This window comes from Vipera berus, assembly GCF_964194415.1.
Source record: "Vipera berus genome assembly, chromosome: 2".
NCBI lineage: Eukaryota > Metazoa > Chordata > Lepidosauria > Squamata > Viperidae > Vipera > Vipera berus.
In genome coordinates, this window is record NC_138203.1 from 272,966,712 (window position 1) to 272,987,193 (window position 20,482).

Sequence of the window (20,482 nt, forward strand, 5' to 3'; positions counted from 1 at the left end):
TTCTTCATTTACAATTGTATATAACAAGACTTGTTTCATGTAATTGCCCATGCCTCAAGATATGGCTTCCTGTCTCCTGTAATTATCTTTGCTTCAAGTTATGTCTTTTAAGTCATGTCTTCCTGTGATAACCTTTGTCTTCCCTGTTAGCATTTGTATATGGTTCCTGTCTCCTGCAATTATCCCTGCCTCAAGTTATGTCTTCCTATGATAATCCTTGTCTTCTTGGTTAACATTTGTATAAGATAAGCTATGCATTATTGTTTCCTGTAATGACTTTTGCCCTCTTCATTAGCAGTTCTCTGTTAGCATAAACTATGCTTTATTGTTTCCTGTGATGACCTTTGCCCTCCTCATTAGCAGTTGTATGCTACGAACTATGTTCTCCTATGACCTCACATATGTTAATTCCTTATGTGTACTTCCCCCCGCCCTGATGAAACTGCCCAATAAAAGAGGGTGTGCAAAGCTGTTCGGGGGGCAACACCATCCACCCCGGGCACTCTGTGCTCTCTCACCTTGAACAAACTTGTGTCGGTGCCTCAGTTTGTCCTAGGATCGTGTTCCTGGGCCATCGCAGTTCCCAAGTGTGACCGTTGGAACGTCCGGCACACTGGGTCGGTGGCAAAGGGCAAAATCCTTCCATATTCAAGGTGTTCACCCTTGCGAGGGTCCCTCTAAATTCTCACCCCTGTTACGGGGCTCTAAGAGTTGAGGCCAGAACCCTGATCAGTCGTCCAGCGCAACACACTAATTCATAGCCTTGTAATATAAATACGGTTGCTTCCTTCTTTTTGCCTAAAATATTTGCCTGCCTAGAAGAAAAATAACTTTCTAATACCTGGTTTGGTTTACATGTTCTCTCCATGAAAAAGAGCATTTATTTGTGCTTATTAAGTACTTAGGTTATGATACAAGATTTCTAAAATGATCACAGAAATGGGATACTCCAATTGAGATATGGGCAGATTTGTGACTGCATTTTTTTTGTGTGTGCATCTTTGAGAAGGTATATTTGTATTACTGTGTCTCTCTTCCTATACTAGTGCTATCTCTTCTGTGAAGCTACCAAACAAAATCCTGCAATTCTGAACGAATTTTTTCCATCCTCTCCTTTTACTCTTTGACAAATTAGGGACTTTCTCTTACAATTCTTCCAATGCCCAGACACCTTCACAATCTCCTCGTGGGGACTAGGTTCTTTTAGATAATAGTTGTTCAGCCTAAGGCTTTCCCCACACCTCGCAAAGTCTTTCTCATTCTCCCATTACCCCATCCCTACCCATGTTCTCCAGAAGTCTTTTCCATTGTTTGTTTATAAAGAAGAGAAACAAAGGCATGTGAGACTTTCTAATAAGGTTTCCTATATAATAAGGTTTCCTGTGTAGAGAGTTTCCTCCTTTAAATTTCTGGGAGTCTACCTCTGTGAAGATCTGACCTGGAAAGTTAACACAACCCAGGTGGCTAGAAAGGCCCAACAGAGGCTTCACTTTCTTAGGGTCTTGCGGAAGAACAGGGTAGAACAACGGCTAATGACCCTCTTTTACCGGTCTACTATAGAGAGCGTCCTCTCGTATGGTATTGTGGTTTAGTATGCTGGTCTGACAGCCGTGGACAGGAAAGTATTACAGAGGGTAGTGAGCACAGCACAAGACATTGTGGGCTGTTCTCTGACACCACTGGATGACATCGCCAGGGCTCGTTGCCTTGGAAGAGTGAGGAAGATTCTCAGGGATGACTCACACCCTGGACGGTATCTCTTTACTCTCCTACCATCTGGTAGGAGATATAGGAATATAGCCAGCCGTACCAACAGGCTGAAAAATAGCTTTTATCCGTGGGCTGTTAGGCTTTTAAATGGGACATAATCGTATGCAGAATTGACTTGGGAGGCCGGTGTGTGGCGTAGTTGGTTCACATGGTATGGTAGGATGGAGGGTTTGTTGTCACTGTGTGTTGGGGGGAGAGAGCATGGGGGGAGGCTCAGCTAATCTCAATATACACGTTGTACTTTGACAATAAAGGTTTATTTATTTATTTATTTAATTTACAATGAGAATGAATAGTTAGAATATGAGCTGAAAGGAGTCAGTTAATTCCTGCATTAGAGGAAAGAATGGGAGAGAAGAAAGAAGGAATTCTGGCCACTTCCTCAAAAGCTGGAGCTTCTTACATCCCTAAGGTGTCCGGGAGGTTGAAATAGGCTTGAATTTCTTTTCCTACTATGAATTATTTCTGAGTGAATACCTTTGCCTAAAGAAGAAATAAATCACCCTATAACTAAGGTCACTGATCTGCCCTCAGCAATTTTGATATTCGATTGCTTATAGCTTTTCTCCTGTGTGACCAGAGATTTTTTTCACTTTCCATGCTTTAATAAACTTCCTGCAATGTCTAGATCCTTGGATGAATAATAAGTTGACTGTTGCAAATAAAGCTGAATGCATGGATCCATTTGTTTTTTCCTGTAAATCAGCGCCCAGTCAGCCTGGGCCAGGCTAAGGCACTGTGGGACGGTCTTTCGGCATTTCCAGGGGCTGAATATAACCACATAGCGAGCCGGATTTCACCCGCAGGCCTTGTGTTTGACATGTCTGCTGAACAGGAAGTCCTTGACTTACAGTTTATTTAGTGACCTTTCAAAGTTACAACGCCACTGAAAAAAGTGACTTATGACAATTTTCACACTTAACAGCCATTCCAATATCCTGATGATCATGTGATCAGCATTAAGATGCTTGGCAACTGGTTTATATTCATGACTGTTTCTGTGTCCCAAGATCATGTGATCCCCTTTTGTGATGTTCTGACAAGTAAAGTCAATGGGGAATCCAGATTCACTTAACAGATTACTAACTTATCAACTGCAGTTATTCATTTAACAACATAGGAAAGAAATGTCATAATATGGAGCAAAATTCACTTAACAAATGTCTCACTTAAGAGAAATTTTAGGCTCAATTGTAGTTGTAAATCAAAGACTACCTGTAGTGAATAAAGGCTCCCCCCCAACTCAAGACATTTGTGGGCTTGTTCCCCTAGATACCTTGGAGGCCAGTATCGCTTCTCGCCTCAGAAAGACTCTTTCTAGCCTCCATGGATTTATATGCTTTTATGAGAATTATGTTTTCCAAGTATAGCTATTTCCACACTCTGTGCATTAATGCGGTATATCCCCACTGTGGATCCTTTCATGACAATTCAAATGAGCTTTCCAAGTATAGCATCTTCCAGTCTATGAACTTATATGATCACTTCACACTGTAAGTCCTTTGGTGGCAATTAAGATGACTGTTGCTAATGAAGCTCTTTCCACATTCCATGCATTTATACGGTCTGTCCCCAGTATGGATTCTTTCGTGACGATTAAGATCTCCTTTCCGGGTAAAGCTCTTTCCACATTCCATGCATTTATATGGTCTGTCCCCAGTGTGGATCCTCTCATGAAGATTAAGAGGTCCTTTCTGGGTAAAGGTCTTTCCACATTCCATACATTTATATGGTCGCTCCTCAGTGTGGCTCTTTTGGTGGTAATTAAGAAGACTGTTGCTAATGAAACTCTTTCCACATTCCATGCATTTATACGGTCTGTCCCCAGTGTGGATCCTTTCGTGACGATTAAGATCTTCTTTCCGGGCATAGGTCTTTTCACATTCCATGCATTTATACGGTCTGTCACCAGTGTGGATCCAGTTGTGACGATTAAGATCTCCCTTCCTGGTAAAGCTCTTTCCACATTCCATGCATTTATACGGTTTTTCCCCAGTGTGGATCCAGTTGTGACAATTAAGATATCCTTTCCGGGTAAAAGTCTTTCCACATTCCATGCATTTATATGGTCTCTCCCCAGTGTGGATCCTTTGGTGGTAAATAAGATGACTTTTGTTACTGAAACTCTTTCCACATTGCATGCAAAGTTTCCTCTTTCTGCTCAGACTGGAATCCCACCCAGTTGTTACAGAGGTATTTGGTGTCTTTGGTGAAGTAGAAGCGAAGGACTTATTCTCCATAGTTTTTACAGGCATGCATGTTTTTTTTAGTCTGGTTTCTGCCATAGTTATGTAATTCAAATTCATGTTTTCTCTTTTTCTATACTTTTCTTTTCTCATTTCCTTCTGATCATGCTGGGATAGGAAGCCACAAATACCAAGAGAAGTGGATGGCTTCTCCCTTCCATTTTGTGGCTGTTTTCTCCTTAGCATTTTGGTGTCCCTCTGATGGCCAAGGATCACTTTTATTTTATTCTTCTCTATTTCAAGTAGATTTAACCTTGCCTCCTTGTTGTCCTTCACAGAGACATCATCTGCATGGGAAAAAATGAGAATTAATATTCTGAGTAATATTTAGAAGGACCCCTTAAAAGCATGCCAATCTGCGTTCCAGGTGTAGTATAATCCATTTCTCTAACCAGCATGTGATACCTGAAAATTGTTATATAGGAGACTTGATTTTATGGAAATAATGTTTTCATCTAAAACACAAATTAAATTTTTGGTGTTCAATCAATCTGTTCAGTCACTTCCATGGAGTATCTAGGACAGGGGTCAGCAACATGAAACAGTGAAAGAGCCAGTCGGAACCGGTTCCCTCACAAAAGGAAAAACTGGGAGCCGCCAAAAATATGTCCACATGCGCATAGATGCATGCATGCGCAGAACAGGGTTTGACTGAAGAGTGGTGCCAAGGCAAGATATGCACCTGCCCTGCATATTTGAATTGATTGGTTGAACTTTTTTAGTCCCACTTTTTTTTTTGGACTGCACATGGCAGAGGACTGGGAGCCACAGGAGACGGCTGAAAGAGCCGCATGCGGCTCCGGAGCTGCGGGTTGCAGACCTGTGATCTAGGATATCTCTCAAATGTAAGGTGAATGTTTCTACCACGACCTTATACCAAATTGAACAGCCTGGCCTTACCCAGAGCAGCCATATTGATAGAAACCTCCTGCATGACTTCTATGCACAAGGCCTTCTGCCCAGAATCTAGCAGCCTCCACTCCTCCTCTGTGAAGTGCACAGTCACCTCCTCAAAGGGATCAGTGTTCTAGAAAGAGAAAAAAGTAGACAATTCGAGGAAACAGTTGAAAGTTCTCTCCATGGGGCTGGGAAGTTGCACCTTAACAAATCACGGCTTAGCTGCTTCCAGGTTGTAGAATTGAACACAGCCAACGTTCAACAACAGTTTTATTGTTACAGCCACTTAGTGTTGACTTACTGGCTTATCCTTCATGTGCTATATTTTTCTTGGTATACTTACAATTACAAGGGAGACACGTGGTATAAATATTTAATAAACTAAACACACACTTCTCAGGTATGTTTATTCCCAGTGTTATAGTTTCAATTATTATTATTATTATTAATAATAATAATAATAATAATAATAATAATAATAATAATAATAATAAGTTGGAAGGGACCTTGGAGGTCATCTAGTCCAACCCCCTGCTCAGGCAGGAAACCTTATACCATTTCAGGCAAACAGCTGTCCAATCTCTTCTTAAAAGCCTCCAGTGTTGGAGCATTCACCACCTCTGGAGGCAGGTTGTTCCACTGGTTAATTGTTCTAACTGTCAGGAAGTTTCTCCTTAGTTCTAGGTTGCTTCTCTCCTTGACTAGTTTCCATCCATTGCTTCTTGTCCTGCCTTCAGGTGCTTTGTAGAATAGCTTGACTCCCTCTTCTTTGTGGTAGCCCCTGAGATATTGGAACACTGCTATCATGTCACCCCTCACTCTTCTCTTCGTTAAACTACACATACCCAATTCCAGCAACCATTCCCTACATGTTTTGGCCTCCAGCCCCCTAATCAGCTTTGTTGCTCTTCTCTGTACCCTTTCTAGAGTCTCGACATCTTTTTTACATCGTGGTGACCAAAACTGGATGCAGTATTCTAGGTGTGGCCTTACCAAAGCATTGTAAAGTGGTATTACTACTTCACTTGATCTTGATTCTATCCCTCTGTTGATGCAGCCTATCACTGTGTTGGCTTTTTTGGCAGCTGCAGCACACTGCTGGCTCATATTGAAGTGATTGTCTACTAGGACTCCGAGATCCCTCTCACAGTTACTACTATTGAGCAAGGTACCACATATACTATACCTGTGCATTTGATTTTTCATGCCTAAATGTAGAACCTTACTTTTTTCACCATTGAATTTCATTTTGTTAGATAGTGCCCAGTGTTCGAGTCTGTCCAGATCCTTCTGTATCTTAAGCCTATCTTCTGGAGTATTGGCTATTCCTGCCAGCTTGGTGTCGTCTGCAAATTTGATGAGTTCCCCATCTATTCATGGGCTTCATTTCTAACTATTTTCAGCACTCTTCTTAATAGCATTAAGAAATATTAAACTCTTTCTACAATTAAATTTCATTTCTAACAAAAGGTTCCTGACTATGAATTGTTGCATTTGCATTTCCAGCACAATCTTGAAAGCCAAATGTGGGTGGACAGTGTTTTCAAGTGCACAGACTCAGCTTTTGGTATTAGACACAGCTCCTGAATGGATGGAGCTGGAACGCTACTGTTCTCAGATAAAACCTGCACCTACCTGGCAAGGTGACCAGAATTGGGTCCTCCTAAAAAACTGCTCCTGAATAGAGCTGGATCCATCTCCTCTACCCCAGAGCTCTGCTGAAATCTCCTCTGTGAACGGCTCCTGCATTTGAAGAACAGCCTGATTTATAATCCATTTTCAGAGGACAATATCTAGACAATTCCATAAATTTTGCTTTCCTACTTGAATTTCCCCAACAGAATTCAGACACACTTCAGAGACTGTGCATGTGACTTAAATTTCTGAGTAAATGGGAGTTAAAACAGCAGGCTGTGTTTTTATGGACATAAAATTTGTTTGTCTTACTATTGTGGAATTATAGTTTATTAAATGTAAATCATCCAGTTGCTTACCCTTACCTAGATTCAGGTAACAGCAGATCATAAAGTAAACACTGATTATTATGAGATATGTGGATAAAATTAATTTAGGAAATAGAAGCATTTGCCTCAAAAAAAATTAATTCTTCAAAAGTGAGGAATTTCAGAAAAGGCTGCAGAGTCATATTTTTCATCTGTTTTATTACAGACATAGCTAGATGAAACTCTGATCCTTCCCCCTTACCCGCCCCCCACCAAAGGAGCTGCCAGGACTAATCCACCCCCCCTCCTCACCTGCCCCTTTCCCGGCTCTTCCCGCTGGGCTTGGCTGAGGAGGAAGCCTTCGGCCAGGGCCACCGCCTGCGAACAGCTCTCGGCTCCGCACTCCCTCACCCAGCTCGCCATCTCTGCGGGCAGCAGGGCCAGCAGCTGCTCCAGCACCACCAGGTCCAGCATCTCCCCTTTGCTGCTCCTCTCCGGCCGCAGCCACTGGCGGCACAGGCGGTGAAGGCGGCTGCAAAGCTCCCGGGGTGTCTCGGCCTCCTGGCGGCAGCCGTCGAGACCGCGGAAGCGCCAGCGGTGGATCTCTGGGCTGAGGGCGGCCTCCATCCCTGGGGATCCCTTCGGGTCTCCTGCTCGAGGGCAGCCAAAAGAAGCCCGAGGCAGTCCCAAATGTCCCTCAGCCCCTCCGCAGCCCCTTCTCCGGTGTGCAGGAGGGAAGAAATGGCTCTCCGCTCACTCGGGCTTTACCCGCCTGAGGAGAGCAACGGCAAATCTTTCCCGCCAATTTCCTGAGCGCTCCTGGCCTCACGTGTCTCAACCAAAGGCACGCTGTCTGAGGATTTCTGGGAGTTGAAGTCCACAAGACAAAAGGGTCAGGTTTGAAGACTCCTGCTCGAGAAGGAGGGAGAACGATAGATATAAGCTTCCTAGAGGGGATCACGCAAAATGAGAATGAAAGGGGACGTTCTTTTTCCGGTATCCCGGAGTGTCTACGCTCTTCTTTGGAGTGGGGCGAGTTTCGCTGAAAGAAGGCGGTGGAAGCGTTGCCTGCAAAGGGTATGAAAGAAGCAATGATCTCGGCGTCGCCACTCTTCATCGGCCGCTTGCTCCTGCCTGGATCCTGCGCCCTGCAGGGAACTCGGGGAGCCTCCTCTGGAAGTTGGGGCTCTGCTTGGCCTCTGGGTCCAGCGCAGGACGGATGGATCGCGAGCTGAAAGTCGGAAGGCGCCTGTTAGCCCCTTTTCCCACTGACCCCTTTCCTTGCAAAACGAGAGCTTCGTGAGTGCAGCCGCCTCCATCAGATGCAGAGAGTGATGCAGGATGGAAATCGGGGAGGGCGACGGGAGGGGAAGGCAGGTTGGATCCGGGGCTGCCAACGAGGGGAAGCCTCGCCCTCTGCCTCGCCCTGGAGGTTGTCAGGATGGCTGGAGCAGAGAGCTTCCTCTCCTCTGTGCTCCCTTCCTGGAGACGAGACTTGCTCTCTAGGCGTAAAGCGTTTCTCCCGCTGGTTCGTTTGCCGGGTTGCTAGAGCAGAAGTGAGCGCAGAGGACCGAGGGTTTCGGTTTAACCGAGCTGGCACCGATTCCCTCGTTTTTTATGTCTGTTTAAATACTCCTCCTCTGGAAATCGTGAAAGAGCAGATTATCTTGGAGAAACTCTTACCTATCTGATTAATCAATACTCATTTGATGCCCCATAATCAATTTATCAAGAATTGATAAGTGGGTTTTGGGTTGTAGTTTGGGCACTTGGTCTCTAAAAGGTTCACCATCATTGCCCTAGTCACTCCCATTTTGGTGCTGAAATATCAGCCTATCACCTGCATTCCCCTATTATCCATTTTTGCTCCGTTCTTTGTGGGTTTGTGTGTTTGTGTGTACAAGTTATCCTCTTCAAAAGGGGACTATATTTAAAGATAAAAAGGTGCCTTCCCAAGGAGATATCTTGGAGTTGCCTTTGGAGACATCAAGAACAGGCAGATCTCTTAGATAGGAATAGCGATGGTAAGTCTCCTGCAGATGTCCTTTTCCCACTGGCTGTTCAGTGATCATTTCTGCATCCAGATTATTCCAGTTGGAAAAGGACAGCAAGCATTGTACAATCTGGAAAGTTCTTGAGCTATGCTGAAGAAGGCTCAGATCCTTGGAATCCAAAGTTCATTTAGCCAGCCTAGTCCAGGAGTTGCCCCTAGAAACACCTTTTGATGGGGGACATTTTCAGCCAGTCTCTCTGAAAGCAAAAGAGAAGCATGCTGAGTAGCCCAGTGTTCAATAGGCCGGTTGAAAAAGGTTAGTTTGGATTTTGGAGTGGACCTTTTTCAGTCAGGCCCCACAAATCACTCCTTGCTTTCAGGCTTCTTCATTGACCTTCGGTAAAGTCTGCCGAGAAGTTGCGATTAATCACATGATTATAGGGCACTTGGGAACAGGCAGGAAAGCACTAGAGACACCGTAACTATATTCAACCTAATATAATATTGCATTCTACTGTAAAACATGGCTTCCTGACGTTTGTACTCGATGTTAACGAAAAACCTGTTGCTGTGTCCCAAGATCATGTAATTTTCTTTTGTGATGTTCTGAAAAGCAAAGTCAATGGGGAATCCAGATTCAGTTAACAACCAGATTACTAATTTATCAACTGCAGTTACTCACTTAACAACATAGTCAAGAAATGCAGTGAAATGGGGCAAAATTCACTTAAAAAAGGTCTCACTTAATGAGAAATTTTGAGCTAAATTGTGGTTGTAATTCGAGAACTACCTGTAACTAAAGGCTTTCCCCCCCCAAACTGAATACATTTGTGGGCTGGTTCCCCTCTGGATACTTTGGTGGCCAATATCGCCTCTCTCCTCAGCAAGGCTCTTTCTACCCTCCATAGACTTATATGCTCTTTATGAGAATTGTGTTTTCCAAGTAAAACTATTTCCACACACTGTGCATTCTATCCCCAGTGTGGATCCTTTTATGACAATTGAGATGAGCTTTCCAGTATAGCTTTTTCCAGTCTATGCACTTATATGGTCACTTCCCACTGTGAATCCTTTGATGATAATTAAGATGACTGTTTCTAATGAAACTCTTTCCACATTCCGTGCATTTATACAGCCTATCCCCAGTGTGGATCCTTTTGTGGCGATTAAGATTTCCTTTCCGGGTAAAGGTCTTTCCACACTTATACGGTCTCTCCCCTGTGTGGATCCTCTCATGAAGAGTAAGATTTCCTTTCTGGGTAAAGGATCTTTCCACATTCCATGACTTTGGAGGTCATCTAGTCCAACCCCCTGCTCAGGCAGGAAACCCTATACCATTTCAGACAATTGGCTGTCCAGTCTCTTCCTAAAAACTTCCATTGTTGGAGCATTCAGAGCTTCTGGAGGCAGGTTGTTCCATTGGTTAATTGTTCAAACTGTCAGCTAGTTTCTCCTTAGTTCTAGGTTGCATCTCTCTTTGATTAGTTTCCATCTGTTGCTTCTTCTCCCACCCTCAGGTGCTTTGGAGAATAGCTTGACTCTTCTTTGCGGCAACCCCTGAGATATTGGAACACTGCTATCATGTCACCCCTCGCCCTTCTCTTCATTAAACTAGACAAATCCAATTCCAGCAACCATTCCCTATATGTTTTACCCTTCAGGCTAATAATAATAATAATAATAATAATAATAATAATAATAATAATAATAATAATAATAATAATAATAATAATAATAATAATAATAATAATATAAAGTTGGAAGGGACCTTGGAGGTCATCTAGTCCAACCCCCTGCTCAGGCAGGAAACCCTATACCATTTCAGGCAAATGGCTGTCCAATCTCTTCTTAAAAACCTCCAGTGTTGGAGCATTCAGCACCTCTGGAGGCAGGTTGTTCCACTGGTTAATTGTTCTGTCAGGAAGTTTCTCCTTAGTTCTAGGTTGCTTCTCTCCTTGACTAGTTTCCATCCATTGCTTCTTGTCCTGCTTTCAGGTGCTTTGGAGAATAGCTTGACTCCCTCTTCTTTGTGGTAGCCCCTGAGATATTGGAACACTGCTATCATGTCACCCCTCACCCTTCTCTTCATTAAACTACACATACCCAATTCCAGCAACCGTTCCCTATATGTTTTAGCCTCCAGCCCCCTAATCATCTTTGTTGCTCTTCTCTGTACCCTTTCTAGAGTCTTGACATCTTTTTTACATCGTGGTGACCAAAACTGGATGCAGTATTCCAGGTGTGGCCTTACCAAAGCATTGTAAAGTGGTATTAGTACTTCACTTGATCTTGATTCTATCCCTCTGTTAATGCAGCCTAGCACTGTGTTGGCTTTTTTGGCAGCTGCAGCACACTGCTGGCTCATATTGAAGTGATTGTCTACTAAGACTCCGAGGTCCCTCTCACAGTTACTACTATTGAGCAAGGTACCACCTATACTATACCTATGCATTTGATTTTTCCTGCCTAAATGTAGAACCTTACTTTTTTCACCATTGAATTTCATTTTGTTAGATAGTGCCCAGTGTTCGAGTCTGTCCAGATCTTTCTGTATCTTAAGCCTATCTTCTGGAGTATTGGCTATTCCTGCCAGCTTGGTGTCGTCTGCAAATTTGATGAGTTCCCCATCTATCCCCTCATCCAAATCATTAATGAAGATATTGAAGAGCACTGGGCCCAGAACAGAGCCCTGGGGCACCCCACTACACACTTCCTTCCATGTAGATGCGGTTCCATTGAGGACCACACGCTGAGTACGGCCTGTCAGCCAGCTACGAATCCATCTGGTGGTAATGCTATCTAACCCACATTTTTCTATCTTATCAAGTAGTAGGTTGTGATCTACTTTATCAAATGCCTTACTGAAGTCCAAGTAAATTATATCTACAGCGTTCCTCTGGTCCACTAATTTTGTCACTTGGTCAAAGAATGTAATAAGATTTGTCTGGCATGATCTGTTTTTGACAAACCCATGTTGACTTTTAGTGATGACTTTGTTTGCATCAAGGTGTTCGCTGATTTGTTGTTTGATTATCTTTTCCAGAATCTTCCCAGGTATTGAGGTCAGGCTGATAGGTCTGTAGTTTCCTGGATTTATTTTTTTCCCTTTTTTGAAGATGGGAACTACATCAGCTCTCTTCCAGTCCTCTGGTAGTTCCCCAGTGCTCCAGGATCTTTGAAAAATATAGTTCAGTGGTTCTGAGATCACGTCTGCCAGTTCCTTGAGAACCTTGGGGTGTAATCCATCTGGTCCTGGTGATTTGAACTCGTCTAGGCTGGACAGGTGCTCACTTACCATTTTCTTGCCTATCTTAACTTGCGTTTCTATTCTGTTTTTTATGGCACTGGTTTGGGTAGGTTGGACTGTTTTTTCCCTTTGTGTAAAGACAGATGCAAAAAACGAATTAAATAGTTCTGCTTTCTCCCTATTGCTTGTCACCTTCTTGCCACTTTCCCCCACTAATGGACCAATCATTTCCTTAACTTTTTTCTTGTTTTTTATATGTTGAAAGAAGCTTTTTTTGTTATTTTTGACTTTGGTCGCAAGCCTTAGTTCATTTTGAGCCTTAGCTTTCCTCACTTTATCTTTGCAGGCACGGGCTATTTGCTGATATTCTGACTTAGTTATGTGCCCCTCTTTCCAATTCTTATACTTGTCCTTTTTATCTTTCAATTTATCAGAGAGTTCTTTATGCAGCCATGCTGGTTTCTTTTGAGAGCTGTTATTTTTCTTCTTTGTTGGTATTGTACTAGACTGGGCCTTTACTATCTCACTTTTCAAAATTTCCCAAGCTTCTTGAGTTGTTGTCCCCTGTAGGATTCTCATCCATGGAATTCTTCCCATGGTCTCTCTAAATTTATTGAAAATAGCTCTTTTAAAGTCCAAGACTCTAGTTTGGCTGTGTTCTATTGCTTGTGCCTCCAGAATGTTGAATTCCAATATTGCATGATCACTTTGTTGCTCTTCTCTGTACTCTTTCTAGATTCTCAACATCGTTTTTACATCGTGGTGAGCAAAACTGGATGCAGTATTCCAAGTGTGGTCTTACTAAGGCAGGGGTGTCAAACCCAATTTCATTTAGGGCCACATCAGCATTATGGTTGCCCGGGGGCGGGGCAGGTGGGTGTGGCCAGGTGGGCATGGCCAAGTGGGTGTTGCCAGGCGGGCGTGGCCAGCTCAATGCTGCTCACTCAGCGCAGCTGACTCTTGGCTTCCATGTTTGCTAACTTAATGTTTTGTAGCATCATACCAGCAAAGTTTTGATTTTAATTTAATTTTCATGATTAAAATACTGTCCGGATTCATACACTCTGGGAAGTGATGGATTATTTAATACATGAAGTACCAAATGAGCAATTAGCTGCATGTAGACCATCAGGCTACTTCATAAATCATGGTTCAAAAATCCGAATGATTAAAGACTAAGAAATATCATTATGTCTAAACACATTATACAGATCCTGCCTCTAGTGTCCCACAATAAACCTTAAAAGTGGAACTTTAATTCTAAGTTAAGGTGGTGACTTTGTCAATTGCAGATAGTCCTCGACTTACACCATTTCATTTTGTGACTGTTCAAAGTTGCAATGGCACTGAAAAACTTATGTTTTTCACACTTATGACCATCACAGTATCACTATACCCATATGATCAAAATTTGGATAGGTGGCAACCGGCTCATATTTAGGAGAGTTGCAGCGTCCCAGGGTCACATAATCACCTTTTGCAACCTTCTGACAGGCAAACTCAATGGGGAAGCCAGATTCACTTAACCACTGTTACTAATTTAACCACTTTAACAATTGTGGAAAAAAGGTCGTAAAATGGGGAAAAACTCATTTAACAATGGTCTCACTTAGCAACAGAAATTTTGGGCTCAATTGTGGTCATAAGTCAAAGACTACCTATATTGGCAAAATAACTTCAGTTTTACACAGAAAAAAACCCAGATGCATAAAAGTAGGTCATGTTTGGACTATCTCATGGGTTGTTCAACCATCACAGAAGTCTCTATACTGGGATCTACTCTTTAAATTTATGCAAGTTACCTCTTCCAGGATCTGGGCCAGGCCAGCCGGGCGCCTCCGCTTGCCCACTTTCTTGCCCTCGGCAGCGAGTGGCCCAGGAGCCCGCGTGCCAGAGCAGCTCGGCAGAGGAGCCAGAGTGGCTCCACTGCTGGGGGCATGTCTCGGCCAGGGCGTTGCAGGATCGGGCCTTGTGTTTGACATGTCTGTACTAAGGCATTGTAAAGTGGTATTAGTACTTCATGTGATCTTGATTCTATCCTTCTGTTAATGAAGCCTAGCAGTGTGTTGGGTTTTTTTTTGCAGCTGTAGCGCACTGCTGTGTCATATTTAAGTGGATCATCCACGACAGGGGTGTCAAACCGCTGGCCAGACACGTCACAAGGAAACCGCACCCACCCCATGGCTGGCAATGGGGAAAAAGCTCCAATATGTCACACAACGTCAAATGACGTCAGGAGTTTGATATGTCTGGTCCACTAGGAGTCCGAGATCCCTTTCAGTTATTACTATTGAGCAAGATACCACCTATACTACACCTGTGCATTTGGTTTTTCTTGCCTAAATGTAGAACCTTATTTTTTTCACCACTGAATTTCGTTTTGTTAGATAGTGCCCAATGTTCAAGTCTGTCAAGATCCTTCTATATCTTAAGCCTATCTTGTGAAGAGCACTGGGCCTAAAACACAGCCCTGGCGCACCCCACTACACACTTCCCTCCATATAAATGCAGTTCCATTGAAGACCACACACTGAGTAAGGACCACACACACTTTTTTATTGCTTTTAACTTTGTAAGCACGGAGCCCCCTTGTGGCGAGACAGGCAGCAAATAAAAATAGTAAATAATATTTTGATGTTTTTCTGCCATTCTTTAAATTAGTGCTTTTCAACCTGTTGTACTTGTACCACTGGTGGTAGTTTGGCACTGGGCAGGTATAACACGTACGGTGGGTTGAAAAGCCGTGTAAAAAAAAAAGGGGGGGGAATGGAAAAGTGTGCCGGGGGATGAGCTGAACTGGTGGCACACCACACAGGCCTGTGAGAGGGTCAGTTGGAGCTACGGTGTTGCCAGGGCACTGCTGAGCGCCCAGGATCACCAGTGGGGCTCCATTTGATTGGCCCTTCTGGAAGTTGCCTCAGGGAAAGGACTCAGCTGCAACTACACCAAACAGAAGAGGAGGGGGGGGAGAGGAAAGGATACAAAGGGACGTTTTGGAGCGAAAGAGAGAGAAAAAAAAACCAATGGGGAAAGAGAACGGGACACAGAGACGGAGAAGAGAAGCTTCTTTAAGACAAGGAGAGGGAGAGAAGGGGATAGAACAGTGCAAAGATTAATGGCAGAGAAAGAAGCACAAATTTTCTATTTAAAGTGTGGTAAGTGGGTGTGTAGACAGTCTTCAACCTACAACCAGAATTGAGCCCAAAATTGATGTTGCTAATGGAGAAATTTGTTAAATGAGTATTGTCCCATTTTATGACTTTACATGCCCCACTTGTTAGGTGAATCACTGAAATTGTTAGGAATAGAGATTGTAACTCTTCTCCGGATGTCCTTTTCCCACTGACTGTTCAGTGATCATTTCTGCATCCAGATTATTCCAGTTGGAAAATAACAAGCATGGAACACTGGAATGTTATTCAGTTTTTGAACTGGAGGGGGTTGCAGCTCATACTCCTTTGCAGCATGACAGCTCTCCTTTCCCTTTTCAGAGGATAAAATGCAAGCTGAAGAAGGCTCAGATCCTTGGAATCCAAAGTTCATTTAGCCAGCCTAGTTCAGGAGTTGCCCCTAGAACACCTTTTGATGGGGGACATTTTCAGCCAGTCTCTTTGAGAGCAAAAGAGAAGCATGCTGAGTAGCCCAGTGCTACTTTTGGTAATGAAGCTCTTTCCACATTCCGTGCATTTCTACAGCTTGTCCCCAGTGTGGATCCTTTCGTGACATTTAAGCTGATGTTTCTGGGTAAAGGTCTTTCCACATTCCATGCATTTATACGGTCTCTCCCCAGTGTGGATCCTCTCATGAAGTTTAAGAGCTCCTTTCCGGGTAAAGGTCTTTCCACATTCCATGCATTTATAGGGTCTCTCCCCTGTGTGGATCCTCTCATGAAGAATAAGAGGTCTTTTCTGGGTAAAGGTCTTTCCACATTCCATGCATTTATACGGTCTGTCCCCAGTGTGGATCCTCTCATGAAGTCTAAGATGTCCTTTCTGGGTAAAGGTCTTTCCACATTCCATGCATTTATACGGTCTCTCCCGTGTGTGGATCCTTTCATGACATTTAAGAAGTTCTTTCCGGGTAAAGGTCTTTCCACATTCCATGCATTTATACGGTCGCTCCCCAGTGTGGATCCTTTCATGACATTTAAGAAGTTCTTTCCGGGTAAAGGTCTTTGCACATTCCATGCATTTATATGGTCGCTCCCCAGTGTGGATCCTCTCATGAAGAATAAGAGCTCCTTTCTTGGTAAAGGTCTTTCCACATTCCATGCATTTATACGGTCTCTCCCCTGTGTGGATCCTCTCATGAAGATTAAGATCTCCTTTCCGGGTAAAGGTCTTTCCACATTCCATGCATTTATACGGTCTCTCCTGTGTGTGGATCCTTTCATGACATTTAAGAAGTTCTTTCCGGGTAAAGGTCTTTCCACATTCCATGCATTTATACGGTCGCTCCCCAGTGTGGATCCTTTCATGACATTTAAGAAGTTCTTTCTGGGTAAAGGTCTTTCCACATTCCATGCATTTATACGGTCTCTCCCCTGTGTGGATCCTCTCATGAAGATTAAGATGTCCTTTCTGGGTAAAGGTCTTTCCACATTCCATGCATTTATACGGTCGCTGCCCACTGTGGATCCTCTCATGAAGAATAAGAGGTCCTTTCAGGGTAAAGGTCTTTCCACATTCCATGCATTTATACGGTCTCTCCCTTGTGTGCATCCTTTCATGACATTTAAGATGTCCTTTCTGGATAAAGGTCTTTCCACATTCCATGCATTTATACGGTCTCTCCCCTGTGTGGATCCTCTCATGAAGATTAAGATCTCCTTTTTGGGTAAAGCTTTTTCCACATTCCATGCATTTATATGGTCTGTCCCTAGTGTGGAATCTTTCGTGACGATTAAGTTCTCTTTTCTGGTTAAAGCTCTTTCCACATTTCATGCATTTATATGGTCGCTGCCCAGTGTGGATCCTCTCATGAAGAATAAGAGGTCCTTTCTGGGTAAAGGTCTTTCCACATTCCATGCATTTATACGGTCTGTCCCCAGTGTGGATCCTTTCATGACGATTGAGATCTTTTTTCTGGGTAAAGGTCTTTCCACATTCCATGAATTTATACGGTCGTTCCCCAGTGTGGATCCTTTGGTGGTAAATAAGATGACATTTGTTACTGAAACTCTTTCCACATTTCATGCAGACTTTCCTCTTTCTGCTCAGACTGCAATCCCCCCCAGTTTTTACAGAGGTATTTGGTTTCTTTGAAGTAGAAGCGAAGGAGTTATTCTCCATAGTTTTTAGAGGCATGCATGTTTTTTTTAGTCTGGTTTCTGCCATAGTTATGTAATTTGAATTCAAGTTTTCTTTTTTTCTGTATTTTTCTTTTCTCATTTCTTTTTGATCTTGCTTGGATAGGAAGCCACAAATACCAAGAAAAGTGGATGGCTTCTCCCTTCCATTTTGTGGCTGTTTTCTCCTTAGCATTTTGGTGTCCCTCTGATGGCGAAGGATCACTTTTATTTTATTTTTCTCTATTTCGAGTAGATATAACATTGCCTCCTTGTCGTTCTCATTCACAGACACATCATCTGCATGCGGGGGGGGGGGGAAATGAAAATTAATATTCTGATTAAAATTTAGAAGGGTCCCACTCAAAAACATACCAATCTGCATTCCAAGTTTAGTACAATCCATTTGGCTAGCCAGGATGTGATATCTCCAAATTGTTATATAGGAGAATCTTCATCACATAGAAATAATGTTGTCATCTAAAACACAGATTAAAGCATTAGTGTTGAATCAGTCAATCTGTTCAGTCACTTCAATGGGCTATCTAGGATCTTTCTTAATTCTATGGTGAATGTTTCTGCCACGACCTTATAGCGAATTGAACTGTGTGCCCTTACCCAGAGCAGCCATATTGACGGTAACCTCCTGCATGACTTCTATGCACAAGGCCTTCTGCCCAGAATCTAGCAGCCTCCATTCCTCATCTGTGAAGTCCACAGTCACCTCCTCAAAGGGATCAGTGTTCTAGAAAGAGAAAAAAGTAGACAATCCCAGGAAACAGTTGAAAGTTCTCTGTCTCAATGCACACAAGGGAAAACACAGATTTGCAAGAGCCAAATGAACATTCAGGACGGATTCATGTCATCTTGTCCACATAGTCCATGGGGCTGGGAAGTTGCACCTTAAAAATCACGGCTTAGCTGCTTCCAGGTTGCCAAATGTAGGTGGACACTGTGTTCATGTCCACATAGACTCAGCTTTTAGTATTAAACACAGCTCCTGAATGGATGGAGCTGGAACGCTACTATTCTCAGAAGAAACCTGCACCTACCTGGCAAGGTGGCCAGAATTGGGTCCTCCTGTAAATCACCTCTTGAATAGAGCTGGATCGATCTACTCTGCCCCAGAGCTCTGTTGAAATCTCCCCTGTGAACGGCTCCTGCATTTGAAGAACAGCCTGATTCATAATCCATTTTCAGAGGACAATATCTATGATAGTTCACATTCCTTACATTTTGCTTTCCCTAACTGAAATCAGAGACACTTCAGGGACTCTGCATGTGACTTATATTTCTGAGTAAATGGGAGTTAAAACAGCAGGTTGTGTTTTTAAGTAGATAAACTGTAAGGGTGTGTTAATCAGTTTGTTTCTCTTACTATTGTGGTATTCTAGGGGTATCAGAGGCCATTCACATAATCCAGTTCCTTCCCCTTATCTAGATTCAGATAGCACAGATCAGAACCTAAACACTGATTATTATGACATATATGTATAACAGCACAAGGATACAGAGATGTAAAGGGATAAATTAATTTAGGAAAAAAATGAAATTAGTTATCAAAATATTTGATAATATAGTTTTAATAAAGGCTACAGAGTCATATTTCTAATCCCTTTGTTTTCTTGCAGAAGTGATTAGATTCTTGATCATTCCACCCCCCAATGGAGCTCCCGGGATGAAGCCCCCCCGTCCTCCTCACCTGCCCCTTTCCCGGCTCTTCCCGCTGGGCTTGGCTGAGGAGGAAGCCTTCGGCCAGGGCCACCGCCTGCGAACAGCTCTCGGCCCCGCACTCCCTCACCCAGCTCGCCATCTCCGCGGGCAGCAGGGCCAGCAGCTGCTCCAGCACCACCAGGTCCAGCATCTCCCCTTTGCTGCTCCTCTCCGGCCGCAGCCACTGGCGGCACAGGCGGTGAAGGCGGCTGCAAAGCTCCCGGGGCGTCTCGGCCTCCTGGCTGCAGCCGTCGAGACCGCGGAAGCGCCGGCGGTGGATCTCTGGGTTGAGGGCGGCCTCCATCCCTGGGGATCCCTTCGGGTCTCCTGCTCGAGGGCAGCCAAAAGAAGCCCGAGGCAGTCCCAAATGTCCCTCAGCCCCTCCGCAGCCCCTTCTCCGGTGTGCAGGAGGGAAGAAATGGCTCTCCGCTCACTCGGGCTTTACCCGCCTGAGGAAACAGCGGTCTTCAAAGTCGGCCCTTTAATGACTTCTGGACTTCAACTCCCAGAATTCCTCAGCCACGCACGTTTGAAGACCCCTGCTCAACAAGAAGCCAGAACGAGAGATATGTGCTTCCTAGAGGGGATCTGATAGAAGAGAATGAAAGGGGACCTTCCTTTTCCGGCCTCCCGGAATCTCTACGTCGCTGCCCTTCTTCCGAGGGGGGCGGGGTTCGCCGAAAGGAGGGCGGCGGAAACGGAGGCTGGGGCGGCGATTCCTGCAAAGGGCGGGGAAGGACTGATGATCTCGGCGTCGCCCCTCTTCATCGGCAGCTTGCTGCTGCCCGGGTCCTGCGCTCTGCAGGAAAGTTGGGGAGCCTCCGCTGAAAGTTGGGGCTCTCCTTGGTCTCTGGCTCCAGCGCAGGACGAACGGAACAATCTGTGAAAAGCTTGAAAAGCCCTGCTTTAACTGTTACATCACTTGAGAGAATAGGTTTTGTCTGGAACAATAATAATGTTCAAGATAAATCTCTCTTCTTAATCATAGAAATTGTCTCCAACAACTGTAGCTTTTCCCTTTTTACCACATCTTCATTAACTTTAACCCATAACATAATTATTTTGAAACAACATGAAGTTCATATTTGTCAGATTAACACTCAAGTATTTTACTTTTTATTATTATTAAAAAGTTTTATAAAGTTACAATACAAATCCACCCCCAAACCACCCCGTCCCCCTCTTCCCAGAACTGAATACAGAGTTACAAAAATAATCAAAATCTAAATAACATTTAACCAACTATATATGTAACCAAGTTCCTAACGCACTTTAACTCCCCTTTAACATGAAGGCAAACAAGATAAAAATAAAGATAATAATAATAACATAAAAGCAAGATAATATATTATTAAACAATGCTAATAATAAAAATAACAATAAAAT

At 43.6% G+C, this 20,482-nt stretch overlaps 2 protein-coding genes across 2 annotated transcripts; both read right to left on the reverse strand.

The window, feature by feature from the left end:
• Nucleotides 1–1,991: 1,991 nt before the first annotated feature.
• On the reverse strand, nucleotides 1,992–7,973 carry LOC308662993 (zinc finger protein 202-like; the record flags this gene model as incomplete). The annotated part of the gene is made up of 5 exons (XM_081319136.1): nucleotides 1,992–4,303; nucleotides 4,917–5,043; nucleotides 6,549–6,656; nucleotides 7,169–7,506; nucleotides 7,871–7,973. The coding sequence occupies 5 exons, from the start codon at nucleotides 7,971–7,973 to the stop codon at nucleotides 3,252–3,254; spliced, it is 1,728 nt and encodes a 575-aa protein (XP_081175262.1). The 3' UTR covers nucleotides 1,992–3,251.
• Nucleotides 7,974–13,151: 5,178 nt separating this feature from the next.
• LOC308662383 (uncharacterized protein) lies at nucleotides 13,152–19,009 on the reverse strand. The gene is made up of 3 exons (XM_081318124.1): nucleotides 18,436–19,009; nucleotides 18,002–18,128; nucleotides 13,152–17,683 (listed from the first exon to the last, which is right to left on the reverse strand). Exons 1-3 carry the CDS (start codon nucleotides 18,568–18,570, stop codon nucleotides 15,786–15,788), a joined length of 2,160 nt encoding a protein of 719 aa, XP_081174250.1. The 5' UTR covers nucleotides 18,571–19,009; the 3' UTR covers nucleotides 13,152–15,785.
• Nucleotides 19,010–20,482: the final 1,473 nt, after the last annotated feature.